Source organism: Orbicella franksi, chromosome 1 (genome assembly GCF_964199315.1).
Source record: "Orbicella franksi chromosome 1, jaOrbFran1.1, whole genome shotgun sequence".
In the NCBI taxonomy this organism is placed as follows: Eukaryota; Metazoa; Cnidaria; class Anthozoa; order Scleractinia; family Merulinidae; genus Orbicella; species Orbicella franksi.
This window is the reverse complement of record NC_138145.1, coordinates 15,940,787-15,955,857: the sequence shown is the minus strand read 5'-3', so window position 1 is coordinate 15,955,857 and position 15,071 is coordinate 15,940,787. Positions and strand designations below refer to the sequence as shown.

Below are 15,071 nucleotides of genomic sequence, written 5' to 3'. Positions count from 1 at the left end.
GGCTACAATCGAGAATCTTCGTTCAAGACTGCAGAGCATTCCTAATTTAGAGGCAAGAATCTTGATAAGACTCGTTTTAAATAAAAAGAATCAATAAATCAATAACTATTTTTTATGTGTCAACCATTTAGATAGCTGCAAGGCTTACCTACCGAGGACACATACCAGATCGAATTGGAATTTGGAGTGTTGGGTTTTAAGAGGGGAGGAAAATCACAGAACCCAGAGAAAGACTTGACAGAGTTTGATGTTGTCCTCTGTTTTTCTTCCTTTATTTTAGGAGCTCAAGCAAAAGTTTGCAGAGCAGTCTCAGGTACATGTAGTCTTCGTCATATTTCTTTCCTTATTAACGTATCCTGTACAGCATCTTACTGAACGATGTACTTTTGTCTTTTTTTATGCCAGGCTCTGGCCGAGGCTCAGAAAGGAAAAGAACAAGCGCTTGTGGACTCGGTGAGTTTGGATATACCCTCTCAGTGGTGGATCTAGTGTAGGAGCCTAGGACCCTTTCGCTAGAAAATTAAACTTCGAAATTCCGAAAATATTCCCCACCCCCTATATTGGCGCGGGGGCCTCACAGTTTGCGTGCTCGCCTCGGGATCGAATGGTCCGGGTTCGAGCCCTGTCCGGGAACACTGAGTTGTGTTCTTGGGCGAGACACTTTACCCTCACAGTGTCTCTCTCCACCCAGGTTTATAAATGGGTACCGGCAAATTTGATGCTGTGAGGTAACCCTGCGATGGACTAACATCCTATCCAGGGGGGATTCAAGCAAGAAACAGCCCTTATTTACTTTGCTTCTTCCTTTCTCCTCTTCTCTCCTCTTTTTCCTTTTTTCTACATAACAAAAAATGCAACGTATATTGTAAACAAATGGCAACAAGATCATTCAATGATACATTTTTAGTACCACAATGGTGATGTGGGTGAAAATGACAGAATGTATGAAAATTCTGTTTGCACCAATTTCACTCGTTATATTCTCTTTGCAGGCTGCGCTCAAGAAATCTAACTTAGAGCTCGAAGCAGAATTGAAGGTGAAGTTGAACAACATTGAAATGCTTAATGAGGCTGTGCAGATGAAAGACAAAATCATTAAGGTGATTCTTGATAAAATTTCCCTTGAATGAAGTAATAGTCCGTGCCGGAGAAGTAAATGTTTCTTCCTCTTCTGTGACTTACTATTTTCTTAAAAGTGAAAAAAGGGAGTGCAGAAAACACTAGTTTTTGGAATGAAAACAATTGCGAATTCCGACTAATATAGACAGCATTTTCTAAAAAGGGTTACGTCACGGTTTGTGCCACTTTTAAAGTTAAGCCCAAATTTGTTCAAATTCGTTGTTTGTAATCCGTGTTAATGTTCTCCATCCTTAACCATCCTTGTTCCTTTGTGGTTTATTATTATCTCTTTGGTGTTTTTCTATCTTAGTAATCTACCATTTTCAGTTTCCTTCAGTTACATACATACATACATACATACATACGTACGTACGTACGTACGTACATACATACATTCATACATTCATTCATTCATTCATTCATTCATTCATTCATTCATTCATTCATTCATTCATTCATTCATTCATTCATTCATTCATTCATTCATTCATTCATTCATTCATTCATTCATTCATTCATTCATTCATTCATTCATACATACATACATACATACATACATACATACATACATACATACATACATACATACATACATACATACATACATTCATTCATTTTATTTGTTATGAAATTAAAATTACAATTGTAACATGCCCGCGGATAGCTGAGCTAATCTAGGCGGGTCATGTTTGGACGAGTTATTAATATACAACTAGGTACAACTAAATACAACTGAAGGTAACAAGAGAACTAAACGTACGTGCGTGTATGTGGCCAAAATAACTAAAAACCCGTGACTGAGATCCTTTACGATCCTTTATGCGAATTCAATCTTAACTTCCTAATGGGTTCTTGTCATATTTGACGTTCTGTTCCATAAAATCGAATTTTTGAGCGCTTCAAAATTATCATTCTAAAGGAAAATGACAGTGATCCATTAAGCTGGACGGTTTTATCACCAATCGTTGATTTGTTTTGTTTTGTTTTGTTTTTTTTACAGGAGATGCAAGAAGATCAACAGAAGCAACTGAAAGACATGAAAGAGAACATTGGATATTATCAGAAGAAAGCTCAGGAACTAGAGGTGAGATACTCGTCTCCAGATTTTGCTCGCTACAGTGTGTGAATGGCGGATCAAGCTTCACTTCGGTAACCTGCTGCTGATACAATTCAAAACTGTTTTGTAAGATAATCAAATAAAAGAAGAGTCCTGTTCAATCGTTAGGATCGATGAATCCGTACGACTCATCATGGTCGGCCAATCTCGTTCCCAGTCGATTTCCCTTAGACTTTTCCCGCCCCTTCTAATTTCTAAGGGAAAGGCCTTGGGAACGAGATTGACGGTCGGCGTTAAACTTTGAGTTCTCAAACATAAGAGTATTGTTCCCCCGACCCGATAGGATGCCGAGAATTAGGTAAAATCAATTGTGGCTGAAGTTTAAAATCACATTTTCAGGCGTCAAATAATTTACTACGGCAACAACTGATGGACACTGAAGATCTTAAGAATTCGCTTGAGCAACAAGTCGAAAACTACAAGAGAAGGCTGAATAATCAGGTAACTGAAAGGTTTTCTGTCTTTAGGGTGTTAGAAGGGCTGTAAAGCATCCAATTTGGCCCGATGAAAGATAAATTATCAACAAGTATTCAGTTTTCAACTGAAAGAAAATTATTTTTTGTAGTTTATAAAAATTTCCTCAACGGTGATTAACAATGAAATCGTTTAAGCAATGACTTCACTTTTTGTCGTTATCAGGCCTCTTACGGGGAAGAGGAAGTCAATCTTCTGCGTCAAGAAGTGAACAACCTGAAAGCCAGGCTACAAAGGGCTGGGACACCACGCCGGGAGAGTCCTGGAGTGGGGGCTGGGGCTGAAGAACAGGTAATTAAATTTGATGATTCAACGAGCATGATGCTTGAATCTCTAGTCAGAATTAAATGGCCGTCTGTCGTTAATTCTTGGAGCATTTAACTTAACCATGTCCTGTCTTTGATCTAGTCGACCTTCCTATTTTGTCGTTTTCTTCCATCTTTGCTCCTTTACTTTCTCCTAAAAAACCTCGTACTTTTTTTTTACCTTAATGTAATATGCATTACTAGTCTACGTTTTGACGTAGCTATGTTTGCTTGTTATGTTGTCAGAGAGCCGATGTCCTTCAGCTGCAACAGTTGTTAGAAGCTCAGGTCGCAGAGACAAAGCGACTTAACGACATCCTGGATACTGAGCATGCGCTGTACAGTAACTTGGTGCATGTGGTCCAGAATGCACAGCAAGGAGGAGCCAGGTAAAGTTAACGAAGAGGGGGGAAGGGGAGGGGTTTGATATAAACAGAGTCTACTACTAAGATGTAAAGGGCTTTCAATACCCCATGTGGCTTCTGTATTTGGCTTGTTTTTGGCCAACTATTGAAAGGTTTGGCGTTTTGCTTTTAAGTTAAAGCTAATATATTTTTTTTTATTTTACTCACAGCCACGAAGCAAACATCCAAGACGAGATGCAGGCGCTGAAATCTCTCCGCGCACAGCTTGAGGAAGGAATCCGCTTAAACGACTCACTACGGGCTCAACTCCACGACAAACTAGCTTCCAGTAAAACGACGAGCCCACATCCGGCATCTCCTTATGACGCTGCTTACCAGAGGGAAATACAAGAACTCAAATCGAGACTTGAAGATAGTGAACGCTGGAATGCTTCATTGCAGTCTCGGTTGAATGAGCTACAGCCGCGGGTCAGTGGTGTTGGAGGTTCAAGTGGTCGAGACAGTGGAGACGGAGGGTCGGGTTCACCCTCAAAGGTTCATAGACTGGAACAGGTAATCCTAGACACTGATGTCCACATACAAATTCTCCGTGCTAGTTGGTACTATTGGGAATAATTTTATTTTAATCGCCTAAAAAACTCAACATTTTCCCTTCGATTGGAGAATATAGCAACTGAGCACCTCTTGAGGTCGTCCATTAGGTCAGCATGGAAACAAAGCGTCCCTATACCTTAAGTTACGGTGAAATAATTGAATTGCCGGTAGTTTTTACACCTATAAATCTTTTCCTTTCCAACTCAGTCACTCATGATATCTTCCTTTATGACGTCACATTTGCAAGAGGGAGGAGGGGGGATTATCTTGAGATAGACTACCATCCCTTCCAAGTAAAGTAACAATACTCCCACGTGGCGGTACGGATGGAGCCTGCTCTCGCCACTTTGCTCATCGACTTTGCTCCTATATAACTTTATTAACCCTCGGCAGTGTTTATAGAACAAAGTCTAGTGGCCGAGGATTTGAACTCAGGGCTACCGTGAAACAAATCCAGGTAGTGGTCAGAGCGAGACTCGAACCTGGGATCTGTCCGACGCGCTAACCAGTCGGCCACGCTGCCGTAGCGCATGAGAACCTGCTTGCAGGCTAGCACGGATGAGTCTAAGAACAGACACTTCTAGTGGGTTCTTACGAGTAATTGTTGTTCTCTTGTAGCAAGTAGAAAAGTTAAAGGAACAACTGAAACAGAGCAGTCAGCTGAATATCAGGCTCAAGAACCAACTGGATGAAGTGAACGCTTTAAATATGCAGACACTAGCGGACAAGGATGACATGATAAGAGACTTGACTCGGCAAATAGAGGATCTACAAACACAGTTAGACAACACACAGCAAACATTCAGCGAGCTCGAAAAAAGACTCACCGACGCCAACACAAAACTAGAATTCTATGCTTCAAGTTTAAATGGCAGTCATGATGAGACACTTCTTGAGCGAGAACAGGAATTGGAGATGTTAAGACAAGAGCTTGATGAGCTGCGTCGGCTCCAGTCACGTGATGAGCGTATCGGCTCAGATATGGCCGCGCAGACTTCACCGTCGAGGGACTGGGCTCGTGCGTCGAGTGATAAAATGAAGGACCTGGAGAGGAGATTTGAAGAGAGTCTTCAAACGACTGAACAGTACAAGAACATTTTGGACGAGAAAGAGATGGAACTACAGCAGTTAAAGCTCAGGGTAGGAAATTTACACACTTAAAATGTGTAGTGTGGACTTTTTGGTGCTTAGAAGGCGAATTGTGATGGCTGCTTGTTAAATTTTGAATCAAATTTTTAGCTTGAAGAATTCGAAATGTTTCAACAGTCTCCTACGAAAGATAAACGGAGACACTGCTCGCAGGATATGATCATTTGTGAGCAACTGTTTATTTGCATGACGTGATTATTCATTTACGAATCTAGTTTTGTATTGACAGAATTAGTTTGTTGTTCTATGAGTCACCGAATGCTGAAATAATCTACTGATCTAAATTGAGTGGCGCCCTGAGATTGGAAGTATAGCGTATGCCTAAGTCTATGTTTCGTGGCTTATTGGGAGCAAACCAACATACGGAGCTGTTTATTGCCAGCAGTGGTTGTGTATTTTAGCTTATATTACATCAAATTGCTTACAAGATGTCAAATAATTTTTGAAAGTTCTCCGAAGCGAAACGTGCATTTAAACATCCCGCGCTCGCTGCATTTTTGTTCTGATTGCACTATTGTGTTAAATTGCCAATAAACATTGTATTGATTACGAGACAAAGAAAGCAAAAACTCTATCACAAGTTTGCAAACACTGACATTTTAACGTGCGAGATTTTTAAATGAGATTAAAATGCAAGGACTTACTGTAGGAAGTATAGCTCTAGTCTCCTGAAAAGTTAGCGCGTATACTGTGCTGTCTGATTCGCAGCCTTTACTCCGTTTTGTACTTGGCTATGAATCAACAATGAGAACATTTGAGGGAATAACCAACATTGTGAGAGTTATATCTGGCTTGGTCAGAGTCCTTTTCTGGTTGGCTTCTTTTAAGGAACACTTCACAATGCACTGTCGTTAACTTGTGTTTTGCTGTTCTCTTTTCTCACAGGAGGCGGCAAGGGCTAAGGAGAATTCTGAAGCGAAATCACGTGAAACGGCGGAAATCCAGAGACTTCGTGACGAGTATGAATCGGGTATAAAAACAAACAGAGAACTCAAAAGGCTTCTGGAAAGCGAACGAGAAAAAGGCCACGAGAGATCAACAACACCTGATGGAGTTTTGGAATTACGACTGCAACTCGACGAATCCTTACAGAGGAACGACGAGCTTCAACGACAACTGAACGAAAGTACCCGATCGGACGAAGAAGTGATCCGACTCAGGCACGAACTTCAAAATGCTACTCAGATAAATGATTCGCTGGGATCGCGAATACGAGACTTGAACGAATCTATTTCCAAGATGAAGGGTGTGAGAAACGAGGCAGTGAAGCTACAGAAAGAGCTGAAAGACGCACAGCGTTTGAATAAAACGCTCACTGATCAGCTCAAAGAGACAAGAAAATCAGCGGAGGAAATTGGGCGAGTACAGCGTGAGCTGAGAGAAGCGAAAATGATGAATGAGCAACTCGGCAAACAACTCGCTGAACTTCTTAATCACTCAGCAAAAATGAAGAGTCAAATTGAAAAGTAAGGCTTTTTTTACAGTTATCGTAGCAAGTAAAAGTATGTGAGTGCCTGGTACTCCAAAGCCCGGCTTGGTCAGCTGTCTTTGGTTACAATTAAAAAGGAGTAACTGGTGAAATCCTTGCAAAAACAGTCAATATACGTCTGTCGTGATTACCGAGATATTGATATTGCACATTAATGTTGCGGCTAACAAAAGTAATAGTTAAGTCTGAGTCCACTGTTGCATGCCCAGTCTGTATAATTGTGAATTCTGAAAAGTTAATTTGAGACCTCGAAATAACGGGATCCTGCCCATTGAGATAAAATGATGTTTCAGAACGATGTAAGTGTCTTTCAACTGATATGCTGTGGTGTTGTTTCTGTTTAGATTTCAGCACGAACTCCAAGAAAAAGACAAAGTGATCGAGACGTTACAGCTTAGACTACAGTCCAAAGCAGACATGCACTCAGTAGCACTGTCTCCTTTTTCTTCTCCGTCCAAACGCTTTGTAGAAACACAGACTAGTCCACGCCAGGTAAGTGCTGTAACACAGCATCAGAAAGACAGCTCCTAGAACAAGCATCGTCAGTCTTGAAACTTGAAAATACACTTAACGTTTTGTCTGATAATAGGAAAAATACAAAGATGACAACAAGGGTGAGTGCTATTCGATAACGCCAAATGGTTCTGAAACTAGTGGAACATATTTTTCATACATTAATCCAAACGATTTTTTTTATTGTTGTCAAACATGCTCTATTAGTAGAAGAAGCATTTCCAATTTTAATTCGAAAAATATGTTTTCCTCGCCGATATCCACGTATTTCTTTCAGAGTCCGCTCTAGAATTTTTGTAGATCTAGAAAGCAAATTCTCAAACTCATTAATAAGTCATCAAGGAAATCATGATGACCATGATCGTGACGGTATTTGGATATCTGATCTTAATTAGTATAGATTTTCACGATTTAATTTCTCCGTTTACTCCTTAGTTTTAGTTTCGATTGAGGAGATATATCAAACACTCAAGACAGTGTTTGACCACATTTCCAAACATCTCAAAGTTCGTCAAAATAAACTCCGCTACGCGTCATATTTTCAACTTTCTTCTCGGTGTTTGGAAATGTGGTCAAACACGGTCTTTCGTGTTTGATATATAACATCTAGTTCATGGTTTTTTTGGAATTCTAAGACCAAACCTGTTCATTTAAGGGACCACGTGCCTCTTCACCAGGAAGCGAGTCTTCCTCTGAAGCCACTGAGAAGCTTCACCAGATAAACAGGATGCTGCTGGGCGAGAATCAGCTACTGAGGAGTAAACTAAAGGACACTGAAAAACTAAACGACACTCTAAGAAACGAGAACGATATGTTCTCAAAGATACAGAGCCAGTCTTCTCAGACGCCAGCGGCAAGTCAGAAGCGGTCTACCATGGACGAGCTGTTGGCCGGCTTCATGGCTGAAATGCGAGAATTGCGCCTGCGCTTGGAAGATAGTATTCGCACTAATGATGCATTGCGGGCGCAGCTGGAGATGAGGTTGTCGGAGGGGACTGGTGATAAGAGTGCTGGCAGTGTTCCTGATGAGATCATTCTGATTCGTGAGAATGACACTCTGCGGACTGAACTGCTGGAGAAAGATCGAGCCAACGAGAAACTGAAAAGAATCATTAGCGAATTGAAACAAGAGCAAACCGGGTGGGTCCTGGTTAAGAGCTTTGAAATTTTGTTGTCAATGAATTGTAATCGATTGTAATCAAATGTTACTGATTTTTGCACTGATCGACAATGTCACTGCCATTGTCGACACTTTTGTCATTGTAACACGACACTAATGCCACTTTTCGCGTCACGTGTTCATCTCCAGAGACAAAGAACAGATTAACCTTGTCCGCCAACAACTGCTAGAGAGCAGCAAAGTATCAGAAAACCTCAGAAAAGAGCTGAGTGTATACGAAAAGCTCTATAAACTATCTCTTGAAGGCGGGAACATGGAAGTACAGACAGAGGGTATGTATTCCATCTGCGTATGTATTTAACTAATATACGAAAGTTTAATTACAAAGTATTTAGACCCTGCAACCTTTGCTAATGGCCACCAGAAGAATTGCTGCTACGTCCTGCCGATGGATGAGATTATTGTATTGCATGCATCTTATTGTGGTCAGGTTGCCTCAGGTGTCCATTTTCTCATCTTGGGCGAGGACGTAAAGAAGTTAAAATGTCGAAACGGGGTTTTCGTTGTTGTTGAACTGACCGTTGGTTTCTTAGACTTCAACACTCTACGAGAATTTGTGTTTGGCTTTTTAACACGTAGCAGTGTGGCCTGGGTTCGAATCATGGACCCAGCGTCATTAGTGGGTCGAGCTTGTTGTTGGTGTTTACTTGGTTATGAACAATTGATGAATAAGTAACATACTGAGAGATATGTGCTGTTGGTTCTCGCCTTGCTCCGAGGGTTTTTCTCGAGGTTCTCCGGGTTTCCTCCCTCCACAAAGACACTTTCCAAATTCCAATTCTATCTGGAAACAGTTGACGAATAGCCACTCCATGGAGGTGCCACTGATAATTTCCATTTTTATGTAACGTAAAGGTTCAAAGTGGGCTTCCGTCTTTCAGGTCCTCAAATTCGGCTGAGAACCGATCTTTATCACTTCCTTTGCAGGTCAAAGCTACGGCAGTGAAGGACCTCGAAGTCCTAACAGCGAACTGCAACATGACGCCATGTCCATGTTATTGGCTGAAATACGAAGCTTACGAGTCCAGCTCGAGAAAAGCATTCAAACCAACAATGCATTGCGAGTTAAACTGGAGGAGCAACTCAGTCACGCACTCAGTTCATCTTCCCAGTCCCCGCCAAGCAGATCTCAAGTCACGGTTATCCGTCAGCTCAACTTCTCAGAGGGGAGGGGTGGGGATGATGTTGGTTCTGTCAGCTCTGTGAGAGGTAAGTGGGTGAAAATGAGAACCATTTCATTCGTAGTATAAACACAGCTGTGTTATAAGACGTCCGCGTATTATTTATTGTTCCCGAAATTTGCTTTAAAACTATTCTTTGTTTGTTAGATCTGGAAAATGGTAGAATACCTTCTGAAGGCCAACAAATCGTGAATCAGCTTGAAGAGAAGTTAAACTCGATCAACAAATTCGCGACTGAAGCCTACAATAGCATTATATCAAACGCTCAGGTGATTTTTAAATGTTAGTTTTCTTTATGTTTGTGCCTTCTTAGCATTGTAATTCTCCCGTTGGTAGTGTAAATGTTTATAAGGAATTTATCTTGTAAGTACTGTATTGCAAGTACGTTTGCGTTTGTGGTGCTTTTTTTTCCCTTAGTATTTTTTTCTTTTTTGTAACCGATTTGTGTTTAACAAAGTTCATTATTTCAAATTTGCGAACTAGTATCAGACAAGAAAAACGAACTTATTCGGCGGTTCATTTGTATTTGTAACTGAAGATGGATGTTGATCATCCGAAACATGTTTTGCAAACTTAAAACTGTGTGTTTTTATCCCAAAGTTCATTAGTATTATTTTAAAACACTTGATCATCGGTCATTTCTTCTCTACAGACCGATAGTCTGCCTGATATTGAAAATATTTTGAGAATTAGTTTGGAATGTAAAGCGCTGTTGAACGCGCTTAATGTCGACTCTTCACCTCGGCAAACACAAAGGGATTCTGAAGATGCCAGTGGAGAGGTAGGAATGCTTACTTATAAAGCTTATAAAACCTCTTAGAAAGATTTTTGTGTAAACTTTGAGAGTGTGTGTAAAATCGCTTTGGTTAAACCCTGTAGTAATCCTGACAAAAACGCAATTAACGTGTTTTAACCAATCACAGTGAAAGTGTTATTTTTCCTGGCCATTCCAGTGCAAAGCCAGTGCGAGTGCTGATTGGCTAACTTGGCTTCCCGCGCTTCTGACCGGTTACGTGTTTTGCTTCCAGATTCGTTTTTCCTTTTTTTTTTCGGTGGCTCTTTCTATAGTGTAGTTTTGTGATTGGGTTGGTTTGTATTCAACCAGTGTTATTATAATCCCTTCTAGATTTTTGCTTCAGCGTTAAATCTTTTGCACCTTTTTTTTCCCAACAGAATGAAAGTCTTAAACTTGAAATTGGAAAATTAAGACGTCGTCTTCTTATCCAAGAGGATATCATTAAACGAGCTTGCGAAAGGCTTGAGGTAGGTTACTCTCTTTGTACAGTGGCAAACAATTAAGCGGGTGGCAACTGCTCAAGAACGCAGGAAACAGAGGAATAATAATAATATTCAGGCTTTAATTTCACAGCTGCTTAAGTTCTGTGAGTGTATAACTGCGATGATCAATCATGTCTTAATAATAACTTTTGCTATAAAATAGTCTTTCAGTAAGGGCTTTGATTCTCCCTTCCCGTGAAGTTAACTTTTGCAGGCCTGTTATTCCTTTCGACACAAACGATTACACGCCATAACACTTAACATCTACGCGCCTCTAATAATCAGCCAGCGTTTAACATGTTCACCTCCTGCCTAAGAATAACAACTCTCCTTTCCGATTCTAATACATTTAATACGTCTTCAATATCATCAGCTTTTTTTTACAATAACTATCAAGTTTCTTGCTACACTTCGTGGAGTCGTATCCTGTGTCGCAGATGGAAATTTACCTGTAGTAACCTGCGGTAGGCTGCGTCTGCGACTTAGGCTATGGAGTCACAGCTACTTGTTTTGACGAAATTCGTGATCAATAATAAGAGAGACCTGGGACAAACCTGACGTCAATTTTTTAACTCAACTCTCTGGCCGCAACCAACCCCTACAGTCAGACAGTCGTCAGGTGAAGAATAACACTTAGTCATCTAACTGAAGTCTGTTTTGTCCGCGTTTCTGTTTTCTTGTTTCAACTTTCCATTCTCTTTCACGACCTGAAAGTAATGTGGATGTTATTGCCAATGAACAATCAACATTCGGAAACTATGCTCGATCCGGTTGTCTAGTACATACCCTTCAAGCCTGTGTGTATCTTTTCATGTCTGCTGTTCTCTGTCTAGATTCTTTTCTCTTCCTCTCTAGCGTTGCTAAACCGGAGAAGCAGCCTTCTTCTTACATCCATGGTAACCAACGTAACATGTAACAATCGGCGTATCTTAACTAAACTGCATAATCAGCCTGTGTTAATTCAGTAACCATTTGATCTGTAACAAGGACACTAAACGTTTGTACATTTCGTTATCTAACAATTCTAAACATTAAAGCAACACACTATAATAATATAACCAACCGTCTGAAAGTTGGACGGCATGTCATCATTGACTAATTGTCAAAGAGCTCGTTTGGAGCATTATTCTGCCCGGCGCAGTGGAGGGTGGGTTGAGAAATAGGGCTCGTTTCAACGTGCCTTATTTGAACCCCACTGCATTCCGTTCACAGAGGACGAATGTTAGGCTCCATTTCCAGCCGCTGTTCGAGAAAGGAGCCCGCGCTCAGGAACGTTAGACCGTATTCGGGTAAGCGGCGGAAATCAAGCTCAGACGGTCTCGGTTGGTCTATTTTGTTCAGTAGAGTGAACGTAAAACGTTTGAACTTTAAACTCTGTCTGTTACAGTATTGTTAAACGATGATAACAGACTAAAAATCAACATTGCTTTGCTCAACTTTCTTGAGTTCTCTTATAAAGCAGTACCTTTGTGTTAAATCGCGATTTTCTGCTTCTTTAGAACACAAATAAAGTCAAGGAGAGCACGCGAGCTGAGGTTATTGAACAATGTAAGTATTAAGGATGTTTTAAATTTGTTCTTTTTGCTGTTGTTCTTGCCGGGCAGCCGTCGAGCCAAGTTCAGCTTGATGACTTGTGCTGTATGAGGTGCTAATGTTCATAAGTCAGCGCTGAGTGAAGTATAACACACGAACGTCTTGACGTTAAACTCCATTAAATTTTCTAAAATTGTATTTGTCAGACTCTCTCGGCGCTATGTAAAACATATTTTGATTGTTCTCAGTGCGTGGAGTGGGCTGTTCGAAAGCCGTTTACCGCAAACCCAGGATTAAAAGTTAACCGAAAAACTAATTTTTCTTGCATAAAAATGTTTTTAACCGCTTGTGTTTTGTGTAGTTTTAGATTATTCAGGCTTAAAACTGAAGGACAAACAATATAAACAGAAAACCTCACTGCAAAGTTACAAAACTGGAATCAAAATTCTCGCGAACCCTGGGTTAGCTTAATCGGGCTTAGAACAACCCGTTCCTGATGATTTTTGCTCTACCAGAACTAAAGGAAAAGCACACCCAATCGCCCTGTCAGAGCTAAATAAACCAATCGAAATCCATTAGGTAAGCGTGGGAAACCGTGTCAACGAAATAAGCGCGGGTAAACGTCCAACCGCTGACAAGTGCTTGAAAGCATGTAGGTGTCGGTAAGCGCGTGGAAGGGTGTAACTTTTGGTATGCGCTGGCGCTTGTAACGCTGTGCTGGCAATTAAACTCCGTTAAAAATTAATTTATAAAAATAAACTGTTAAAGTGAAAGTGTTCTAAAAACTGTTTCCGTTATAGGTCGATGACCTGTTAATGTTGAATTCGACCTGGTTACAAGGTGATCGTAAAACCACATGATAAACCTAAAAAGCAAATTTAAACTGTAGATGCTTTTGAATTAGGGTTTATAAACTTGATTAACGTTTTCACTGGAGGGCTATAAGACAAAGCATTCCCCTCCTGGGTAGCAACTATTACTTTCCATGTTTATAAGAAGCAACTTTCGTTCAGCAGAAAGTAGTTGTCATGGTTAAAAGTAGGCAAGATTAAAACTATATAAATCAATAATAGGGATGAACGCGTTTTAAGCTTTTAACCGAATTTCCCATTACAACTGTCAATAACCTCGTCACCCAGACCATAGTTCGCTAATTAACTGGGTGAAAACCCTGTATAGTCATACTGAAAGCTGTATTCTGAATAATGGATGGGCAAGTAATTTTTTTGAAATTCAAAGAGGTGTTAGGCAAGGCTGCCCGCTCTCACCTTATTTATTTATCCTATCGGCAGAGGTGCTGGCCACGGCAATTAAGAAAAATACTAATATAAAGGGAATCTCTGTAAATAATGTGGAAATTAAGTTAAGTCAGTATGCCGATGACACAACACTTATATTAGACGGGTCACGTGAATCTCTCCTTTCATCCCTTGCAATACTTGACGATTTCAGCAAAGTCTCTGGCCTCAGACTCAATGATAAGAAAACGGAAACTCTATGGATTGGCGCAAGTATTGGAAGTGATAAAATTCTGTTATCAGGAAAAGAGCTTAAATGGCCAAAAGACAAAGTAAAATTCCTAGGTCTATGGATTTCATCAGATCCCGAACTATCTGCCTCTTTAAACTACAATGAGAAACTTGAAAAAATGAAAGAAATCCTGAGATGCTGGAAATACCGCCGACTCACATTGTTAGGGAAAATCACTGTTATCAAATCACTAGTGGTCTCCCAATTGGTTTATCTACTCTCGCCTCTTCGCTCAAACTACAGGGTTTTAAAAGAAATAAATGATTTACTCTACACTTTTCTATGGAATGGTAAAGGCGACAAGATAAAACGGAAGGTAATGATCAATGATTTCGGTGGTGGTGGCCTAAAAATGATTGATATTAGTTCCTTCAATAAATCCCTCAAAACCACATGGATTAAAAAATGTTTAGATAACAACAATAAGGAAAAATGGAAAATCTTTTTTGATATAACCCTAAAAGAATATGGCTCTCAAGACTTTTTTTCCTACAACCTCAACGTTAGAGACACCTTATCGACAATAACAGCTTCGGATGCCTTTTTAAAAGAACTATTAGGAATCTAGGCGGAAGTTAACTTTGAACCTGAAATAACATCGAAAGATCACTTTCTGGATCAACAACTTTGGCATAACTCCCTAATAAAGATAGCCAACAAAACAGTTTTTTTTAAAAATTGGTTCACCAAGGGAATAACTCGGGTGAAACATCTTTTAGGACCGGACAACAACTTTCTCTCGTTAAATGATTTCCGCTGTAAGTATGAAATAGACCCTCGCCCTCTCAGCTTCTACGGATTAATATCGGCTGTAAAGTCTCTTCGGACTGATTCTAATTTTCAAGATTTACAGAACACCGACCACGAATATGAGCCACTTACAACAAGAATTTTGCAGGTCAAAAAAGCAACTACAATAATATATAAAAAACTGATTAGTAACAAGAGTTTAACCCCAGAGTCAAGTCAAAAGAAGTGGCTAGAGGATTGTGGCCTACCAATAAATGACAACATAAATTGGAATGCTGCCTATCTTTTAGCTAAAAAATGCACAAAGAGCACTAAGCTGATAGAGTTTCAGTTTAAATTCTTACATAGATGTGTACCAACCAATAACTTTTTATTTAGAATAGGTCTACAGGGCGATGAAAAGTGCAGTTTTTGTCACACCTCCTCTGAGTCAATAATTCATCTTTTTTGGTCATGCCGCCAAACATCTCACTTTTGGAATAAACTTACTGAAT

General features: G+C 40.1%; 1 protein-coding gene across 4 annotated transcripts in view; it reads left to right on the top strand.

The window, feature by feature from the left end:
* LOC145492815 (uncharacterized) overlaps positions 1 to 15,071 on the top strand; it is a 37,093-nt gene that overhangs the window by 18,968 nt on the left and 3,054 nt on the right. For 3 of the 4 annotated variants that reach the window (XM_081472208.1, XM_081472202.1, XM_081472197.1), the window contains 19 exons: positions 1 to 52; positions 281 to 313; positions 406 to 453; positions 993 to 1,100; positions 2,120 to 2,203; positions 2,576 to 2,677; positions 2,876 to 3,001; positions 3,262 to 3,404; positions 3,590 to 3,932; positions 4,593 to 5,114; positions 6,009 to 6,589; positions 6,957 to 7,104; positions 7,781 to 8,265; positions 8,435 to 8,577; positions 9,233 to 9,514; positions 9,634 to 9,755; positions 10,139 to 10,267; positions 10,660 to 10,749; positions 12,264 to 12,312. In XM_081472208.1, coding sequence (XP_081328334.1) covers positions 1 to 52; positions 281 to 313; positions 406 to 453; positions 993 to 1,100; positions 2,120 to 2,203; positions 2,576 to 2,677; positions 2,876 to 3,001; positions 3,262 to 3,404; positions 3,590 to 3,932; positions 4,593 to 5,114; positions 6,009 to 6,589; positions 6,957 to 7,104; positions 7,781 to 8,265; positions 8,435 to 8,577; positions 9,233 to 9,514; positions 9,634 to 9,755; positions 10,139 to 10,267; positions 10,660 to 10,749; positions 12,264 to 12,312 — 3,590 coding nt within the window. The other variant, XM_081472215.1, reaches the window with a different exon arrangement.